The sequence below is a fragment of the Otolemur garnettii genome, unplaced genomic scaffold (assembly GCF_000181295.1).
Source record: "Otolemur garnettii isolate 467f Iridium unplaced genomic scaffold, OtoGar3 scaffold00156, whole genome shotgun sequence".
Lineage (NCBI taxonomy): Eukaryota > Metazoa > Chordata > Mammalia > Primates > Galagidae > Otolemur > Otolemur garnettii.
In genome coordinates, this window is record NW_003852551.1 from 3,979,292 (window position 1) to 3,988,227 (window position 8,936).

The window sequence follows — 8,936 nt, forward strand, 5'->3', positions numbered from 1 at the left end:
AATCTCAGCACTTTGGGAGTCTGAGGCAGGAGGATCGCTTGAGATCAGGAGTTTGAGACCAGCCTGAGCAAGAGCAAGACCCCATTGCTACAAAAAAATAGAAAAATGGCTTGGCACCAGTAGCACAGTGGTCACGGTGCACGTGCACTGAAGCTGGCAGGTTCGAGCCCAGCTCGGGCCAGCTAAACACTAACAACTGCAACCAAAAATAGCCAGGCATTGAGGTGGGTGCCTGTAGTCCCAGCTCCTTCGGAGGCTGAGGCAAGAGAATTGCTTAAGCCCAAGAGTTGGAGGTTGCTGTGAACTGTGATGCCATAGCACTCTACTCTAGGGTGACATAGTGAGACTCTGTCTCAAAAGAAAAAAAAAAGAAAGAAACAGAGCTGAACAAGTTGGCCAGAAAATGGCCACAGGCTTTTGGAAAGTCTCATCTTAGGTCAAATGGTAGATATTCAATTCAGTTACATGATCACACACTGCTAAAGATTCAACACATAGGGCCATCTTATAATCCCTATTAATGGCAATCTAGATATTTTATTCAATCTTCCAACAAGCCTATGAGGAAAGAACACTGTTTTCTCTTCATACATGAGGAAATGGAGGCTCTCAGAGCTCATATGGACTTTTCAAGATCCCACCAAAAAGTGGGAGAGCCAGATTCAAAGCCCAGCTTCACTATACTACACTGCCTCAGATGGTAAAGCAGTAATTACACCAGTTTAGAAAGAAAGATGAGAACATTTCATAAGTACTACAACAGAACTCTTTTATTAGACATGAATGCATTTACTTTGTACAAAATGCAGTGATACTTCTTCCTCTCCTCTGCCCTTGAACTTCATGTTCATATAAACATGCTATCATGACAAACAACAGTCATGACAAGCAGGTGAGGGAAAGTGCAATTCTGGAAGTAATATCACAAACAGTGGGAAACAAAAAACAGGAAGAGGCCAGCGTATTACTTGGCCCACAGAGCCTCGTCTCACTCTTCTTCTTTCAGTGGGAAACATTTTAGGAACAGAAACACCCCAGCATTATTTGAGTACTCTTATGGTAGCAGCCTTCTTTATTCTATCTGTTCTGATGCTGTAACTAGCTTATTTGTAACTTCTTCAAGAAATTTCACTCCGGGTGATAGCCCTGTCAATTATACTTGGAGCAAACAAAACAAAACAAAACACAGAAGAGTAGTAAGTTTCAAAAGGATGTCAGCTGAGACCTTTACAGATGAAACCTACTTCCCAGAAGTCACATGGCCAACATATGCACAGCTGGAGAAAAAAGACTATGAAAATAGGATCAGCTGGAAAATAGGTCCCCAATTTAGATCCGGTTATTCTGCGTCTGTGGATTTAAAGTGATCATCATCCACAGTAGAATAGATGTGCCCCTCATTGCTCAGAAAATCCACAGCTTGCCTAGAAAGAAAACAAAGTTCATTTTCAAACCAATGCAAAACTGCCTTTTGGATATGGACAAATACGCAAATTTCACTTACTTTCAACTATCTGTTGCCCCTGGTAGAGTGCCGTAGCATCACAGCTCACAGCAACCTCAAACTCTTGGGCTCAAGTGATTCTCTTGCCTCAGCCTCCCAAGTAACTTGGTCTATAGGCGCCCGCCACAATGCCCAACTGCTTTTAGAGACGGGGGTCTCACTCTAGCTCAGGCTGGTCTCGAACTCGTGAGCTCAGGGAATCCGCCCACCTCAGCCTCCCAGAGTGTTGGGATTAGAGGTGTAAGCCACCATGTCTGGCCTCCAACTTTTATATTTTAGCTAAGAAGAATTCACAATGATTTTGCTCATAAAAGGCTCTTCCAGGAAGAAATGTCAGTAAAATTGCAAAACTGATGTCATCCATAGAGATAATGGCTATGTAGGTCCCTACCAAGATAGACCACGTTATGGTCCATTATTTCACTTCCAAGAAATACAGTTGACAGTCTTTTCTTATTCACCTGTGAAAGTTTCACCTTGCTAGGCTTATCGGTGTTGCTGGAAGGGCTTCATTTGTTTCTACCTGTGTGGATTTTACATTTCTTTTCTTTTTTGAGACAGAGCCTCAAGCTATCCCCTTGGGTAGAGTGCCGTGGCATCACAGCTCACAGCAACCTCCAACTCCTGGGCTCAAGCGAGTCTCCTGCCTCAGCCTCCCAAGTAGCTGGGACCACAGGCCAGCTATTTTTTGGTTGCAGCCATCATTGTTGTTTGGCAGGCCTAGGCTGGATTCGAACTCGCCACCTTAGGTGTATGTGGCTGGCGCCTTAGCCACTTGAGCCACATGTGCCGAGCTGATTTTACATTTCTTGATTTTTGTGTATCTCAAAACTTTTGTAATGACCTACGTATTAGGACTTAAGAAAATAGGGCCATTCTTACACACCAGCCTAAGTAAAGTGAGACAAGGACCAGATCTGCAGTCAACCTTACACTTATGTGTAAAATTTCATAGTATAAACAGCTATCTTTAAAAGTCCCTCCTTTCACCCAAACACTGAAATCCCCTTGCTCCCTCTCTAAGAAGTAAAGGAAAGGTCTTTTAAGAAACAGTATGACAGGCAGTGCCTGTGGCTCAGTGGGTAGGGCACCGGCCCCATATACCAAGGGTGGTTGGTTCAAACCCAGCCCTGGCCAAACTGCAACAAAAATAGCCGGGCACTGTGGTGGGTGCCTGTGGTCCCAACTACTTGGGAGGCTGAGGCAAGAGAATCACCTAAGCCCAGGAGTTGGAGGTTGCTATGAGCTATGACACCACAGCACTCTGAGGGCAATAAAGTGAGACTCCGAGAAAAAAAAAAAACAGTATGACACTTTTAAACTCTTCAAGGCCTGCAGGGTCAGTGCCAGCGACATATTTAATAACAGCCAACAATCTACAGAGCACCTACTATGTGACTATGATTATGCATCTTTTCATCACAGCAACTCTGAGATAAGAATTATTATTCTTATTTCACAGGACAGGAAATAGAATTAGACCTGAGCATTTCTTTTCTATTTGAGCCTAGAATATCAACTGATTTACAGTAATAAAAACTATCACAAGCACCATAGTACTCAGTTTGTCTGATTAGTCCCTTACAATGGAATTAGGAGGCTGCTTATCCATGATGGAATCAGGGTAAGATGCCGGAAGGACTGACTGTTTAATGGCTTCAGGACCAGATACCCTAATATATCCACAGTGGGGACGGTAACACCAATGGGGTATACACCTGAGGACTAGGAGCTAAGGACTTCACTCCTCCAGACTAAATCCCATGAAGTATCAGAACAATTTTTGCTAAGAATTATATCCACCCGCCAGCCCCCCATAATGGACCTTGGTATTTGTTGAATGAACAAATGAATGAGTGATGTGATGAGTAATACCATGTCTAAACAACTTCCTGTTAACTGCTTTACTTTTTAAACTCACTTCTCATTGCCAGGAAACCCTGGTGGGGCGGAAAGGGTATAATTCTGGAGCCCTACCTCATAGAAATCAAATACTCACTTAATTGAGGCTACAGGCATATGTTTCAGTTGGTTCTTGAGATCATAAAAGTTCAATCCCTCAGGTCTTGGACAAGCCTTAATCAAATTCAGCACCTGAAGATTCAGATCAAAAACATTTTAGCAACTACTTTGAATCAGCTCACCCTTGCAAACCTGAGTCCCTTAATAAGAAAGAAGTAAGCTAGGTACTTAGACTTAGATCACCAATGAAGTAATCAAATTCAAGATCATCTTATTCACATTTTTGGAGCCACTCAGGTGGCATTTACCTGGTTTTGAGCCGCAGTGAGGCCATTTGCTGGCATGAAGCTAGTCCCACCAAAGCTCCCTGCTTCACTCATTCCTGGATTGCTGATGGGTACTCTCCCTGGTGGGGGCTGAATTAAGAAATAAATTCATAACATCAGAATATCCACCAAGTCTTTACTATTTCAAATAGCTTGTTAATAAGCAGCTTATATGAAACAATTTAAGCAAAGTTTTCCCAATATCAAATTACATAGGCAAGGATAGTTATTACCTAATGAATATTTCATAGGAAGGTAAAGTAACCCCCAGAAGTAGATAATATCATAGAGAAAGATATTTCAGATTCCTTTTCTTCAGAAAGGAACCAGAGGAAAGGAAACAGGAAGAAAATTACCTGGAGATCTGCTATAATGGTGTCCTTGGGGCTCAACCATTCATTGTCAACTAGGCAAAGAAAGGAGACAGGGTCCCCACCATCTTCTCTTTACTTCTTTTTTACCACCAAACTTCTTTTCTTTTCTTTCTTTTTTTTTTTTTTTTTGAGACAGAGTCTCACTCTGTTGCCCTGGGTAGAGTGCCATGGCATCACAGCTCACAGCAACCTCTAACTCTTGGACTCAAACAACCCTCTTGCCTCAGCCTCCCAAATACCTGGACTACAGGCACCCGCCACTACAACTGGCTAGTTTTTCTATTTTGAGTAAAGACAGGTCTCATTCTTTCTCAGGCTGATCCTGAACTCCAGCAATCCGCCTACCTCGGCCTCCCAGAGTGCTAGGATTATAGGTGTGAGCCACTGTGCCTGGCCAACCACCAAATTTCTTTTCTTTTTCTTTTTTTGAGACAGAGTCTTAGTCAGTTGCCCTGTAGAGTTTGATGGCATCATAGCTCACAGCAATCTCAAACTCTTGGGCTCAAGCAATCCTCTTGCCTCAGCCACCCAAGTAGCTGGGACTATAGGCTCTCAAAATAATGCCTGGCTATTTTTAGAGACAGGGGCTCTTGCTCAGGCTGGTCTTGAACCTGTGAGCTCAAGCAATCCATCTACCTCAGCCTCCCAGAGGGCTAGGATTATAGGTATGAGCCACCTCACCTGGCCTTACCAAATTTCTTAAAATATTCTATAGTCATCTTTTTTTTTTGTTTGTTTTTGGCCAGGGCTGGGTCTGAACCCGCCACCTCCAGCATATGGGGCCAGCGCCCTACTCCTCTGAGCCACGGGCGCCACCCCATTTTTATTTTTCTTTCTCCTTAGTCATCCGTCAGTCCACCACTGTTTGGATTCTCCCCAAGTACACCTCTCAAACTGTCCTCATCAAAGTCATTAATGATTTTTCAACCAATTATCCAAAAGTCTCTTTCAGGTTTCATAATACTTGACCCTCTCAGTTGCAGACAATGCTGCCCACATTCCTCTTGAAATGTGTTTCTCCTTAGGCTTCTTCACACTATATTCTTCCGGTTCTCCATTTGCTTCTTGAACTAATCTCAGTATCCCTCTACTATCTCCCAAACGGCTGATGGGCCCCTCGGATTTTATCCCAGACACCATCTAACCAGATACCTCAACATAAATATTGCAGACACTTCAAAGTAAAATAAAATTCCTTTCTTTCCTCTCCAAACCTGCTTGCTCTTATTATATTCCATTTCAGTTAGCAATCTCAAACACATCTCCACTCATCTTCCACAATCTGTCACACCACAGTTTGTTACTTCTTAGTGTGTAGCTCTAGTGGGTCCTCACCACTCTGGTCTCCTGGTTCCTCAGCCCCTAATCAACCCTTCCACAGCTACAAGTCATAGCCTCCTCTAGTCATGCCACTCTTCTACTTAAAAGCTTTCAAGTGGCTCCCTCTGCCTGTGAAATATAAAACTAGATATTCTAGACCCACCACATCTAGAAGCCAATGTCAAAATCCATATTTTATTTTATTTTTTTAAACTTTTTTTTTTTTTTTTCTGGGGCTGGGTTTGAACCCACCACCTCCGGCATATAGGGCCGGCGCCCTACCCTTTTGAGCCACAGGTGCTGCCCCCATATTTTATTTTTGACCACTCCATCTCAACACATTTACTTCCCAGCTACCCTTGGACTTCTTGCCTCCCTCAAACAAGCTTCTGATCTGAACATGTTTTTACCTGTCTGGAATATTCTTCCTCTTCTCTGCCTGGTAAAGACGCATCTTGTTCTTCAATCCTTCAAAGTCCAATTTGATTGCCACTGCCTTTGTAAAGCCTTCCCTGCCATTCCCCAAGCCAAGTTAGTCATCTTCTTCCTTCCTGGCTCTCACAGCATATACGGTCCAATCCCTCTCACTGCACCCAGCAAAAGTAAGACCCCATCTCTACTAAAAATAGAAAAATCTGCTAGGAATCATGCTGGTGCCTGTAGTCCCAGCTTCTTAGGAGGCTGAGGCAGGAGGACTGTTTAAGCCCAGGAGTTTGAGGTTGCTGTGAGGTAGGCTGACACCACAGCACTCCAGCCTGAGCAACAGAGCAAGACTCTATCTCAAAAATTAAAAAAAGGTAAATCAGACCACATCACACCCTGGTTGAAAACTTCTAAAGGCTTAGTACCAATTAGAACAACTTTCTAACTTTTTTCTAATTAGAATTAGAAAGTTGATCCTTACCGTGGTCTACAAACCCCATGTGATTGAGTCCTGCCTCCTCACCTACATCCCCAACCCTTCCTTTGTCATTTGTAGACACTCCGCCCTTCTTGCTGGTCTCAGAGATGCCAAGTTTGTTCCAGCCTCATGGTCCTTGCACTCCTATTCTCTAGCTTGGAATGTTATTCCTCTGTCTAAAACTGTACTATGCTTGTTCTGCCATCACTCTCGTCTCTATTTTATTTCAAATGTAAATTCAAATTCAAAGTTTGTGTTCATTTGAAAACTACCTAAAATTATACATCAATTTTCTTGTTTATTGCCTTTTTCTCCCAAGAATGTAAACTTGAGGGGGAGATGTTGTATCCATCTTGTTCACAGCTGCATTTCAAGAATAATTGGCACAATGGAGGCTCAATAAATATTTTTCAGATAAAGGAATAAGTTTATCTGTGGCCCTGTGGTCAACAAAGTGCATGGAACAGAGTAGGATGCAACAGTCTTCTTAATGGCTTATCAGTTTTCCACTTTCTATTTCCGTAACCAATCCTCTACTTTGTTACCTGAGTCATTTGATGATCAACAACCCTGTGCATGGTTCTAGGTGGATTTGCCAAAGTCAATTCACACAACAGAAAATAATATGGAGGCTCGGTGCCTGTGGCTCAAGTGGCTAAGGTGCCAGCCACATACACCTAAGGTGGCGGGTTCAAATCCAGCCCCGGCTGCCAAACAACAATGATGACTGCAACCAAAAAATAGCTGGGCGTTGTGGCGGGCGCCTGTGGTCCCAGCTACTTGGGAGGCTGAGGCAGGAGACTCACATGAGCCCAGGAGTTGGAGGTTGCTGTGAGCTGTGATACCACAGCACTCTACCCAGGGGGACAGCTTGAGGCTCTGTCTCAAAAAAAAAAAAAAAAGAAAATAATATGGAGAAATTTTGGGGCAGCACCTGTGGCTCAAAGGAGTAGGGCACCTGCCCCATATGCCGGAGGTGGTGGGTTCAAACCCAGCCCCAGCCAAAAACTGCAAAAAAAAAAAAAAAAAATATGGAGAAATTTCAATATTAACCAAGAAATGTCATTTCAGGGGAAAAAAACTAGTACATAATTTTTCCACACAGCCAATAGGTGGGAAGGAAAGCAGCTAAATGCTGTCCTACTTGGGGTTTTCTCTGAACACAGACTGAGAATCCTGGTGCTAAGAAGTCAGTCTGTAATTATATATCTATACCTGACGGCTGTTTTAGGCCTCAGGCATCCAGGTTAGTGGGGTCAGAGGAACTCATAATTCTGAGAGAAACAACAGTGCTCCATTGGGAACAAAAGACCATGACAGAGCTCATGAAGAAAGTATTCTGAGACTGAGTGATGCCCTTCTTCTGATCCAACCTTCAAAATGGCGAGGAAAGGAAAGCTGGGGCATAAAAGCAGTCTACATTCTTCCAAGGAATAGAAAAAGCTAGAAGGGTGAAGCCGCTCACCTGGCTGTTAGCTTTGCTCAGCGTCATGTGTGCATTGACCACTTCCAGAATATGTGCCGTAAACTCATTCATATCCTCCAGGGGCATGATCTTAAAGGCCACCAGGCTCTTTTTGTTCTATTAAAATGAAGAGAAAAGTGTGAGTAAAGCATGAGCACATTTGGATCAATTTCAGGTCAAAACACTGTGGCTCTTTTCTCAGTAATATTATTTTGCCAGTAGGAGAAAAATGTCTGTTACATACTTAAAATTTTGAATTCAGGGACAATCCAAATACAGTCAACAATGAGGGGAAAAAAGCGAAACTAGCTCAGTTATTCATGACTTTACCAAGGTTCCACAACTGAGCAGAGTCTATTTTCCTGACTGAATCCAGTGTTTTTCCTTCTCCACCTAACAGATGCCATAGCTGGCATTATATGTGGAGAATCTGTTCTCTCCCCACCATTCAGTTAATTTTATATTAAGGTAAAAACAAGTTACTTCCTTTGGAAGAACAGAATAATAAAATAATGTCCCATTAAACATGGAGACACCCTAAGCGTCAAGCATCCTAAACCCAGACATGAATCCAGAAATTGCTTCAGGCAAATTCATTTTAACTGCTATTTTATTCTGACTTTACCTGAAAAGATCTCAGGTGGCCCGCCACTTTCACATACGTTTCTGGAGGAACCACAGTGTTTTCACTACCAGTGTCCTAAAGATAAAATACAAACATATCACTAAGGTTTTAATGATGCTGGTGAAAGCCTCTTTAAAATTTCTAGGCCAAGTGCTGTGGCTCTTAACTGTAATACCAACACTTTGGGAGGCCAAGGCAGGACAATCACTTGAAGCTAAGAGTTTGGGACTAGCCTGGGAATATAGCAAGTCTCTGTCTCTATAAAAAATAACAAACATGGGGTGGTGCCTATGGCTCGGTGAGTAGGGTGCTGGGCCCCATGTACCAAGGGTGGCGGGTTTGAACCCGGCCCTGGCCAAACTGCAACAAAAAAGTAACTGGGCATTGTGGCAGCACCTGTAGTCCCAGCTACTTGGGAGGCTGAGGCAAGGGAATCACCAAAGCCCAGGAGTTAGAGGT

At 43.2% G+C, this 8,936-nt stretch overlaps 1 protein-coding gene across 1 annotated transcript in view; it reads right to left on the reverse strand.

The window, feature by feature from the left end:
* Positions 1 to 784: 784 nt before the first annotated feature.
* The window catches only part of RPA2 (replication protein A2), a 23,128-nt gene continuing 14,976 nt past the window's right edge, over positions 785 to 8,936 (reverse strand). The window contains exons 5-9 of the mRNA XM_003799829.3: positions 8,478 to 8,552; positions 7,853 to 7,969; positions 3,775 to 3,882; positions 3,504 to 3,598; positions 785 to 1,424 (exon numbers count right to left, since the gene is read on the reverse strand). Coding sequence (XP_003799877.1) covers positions 1,340 to 1,424; positions 3,504 to 3,598; positions 3,775 to 3,882; positions 7,853 to 7,969; positions 8,478 to 8,552 — 480 coding nt within the window. The 3' untranslated portion in view covers positions 785 to 1,339. The remainder of the gene's footprint in view (positions 1,425 to 3,503; positions 3,599 to 3,774; positions 3,883 to 7,852; positions 7,970 to 8,477; positions 8,553 to 8,936) is intronic.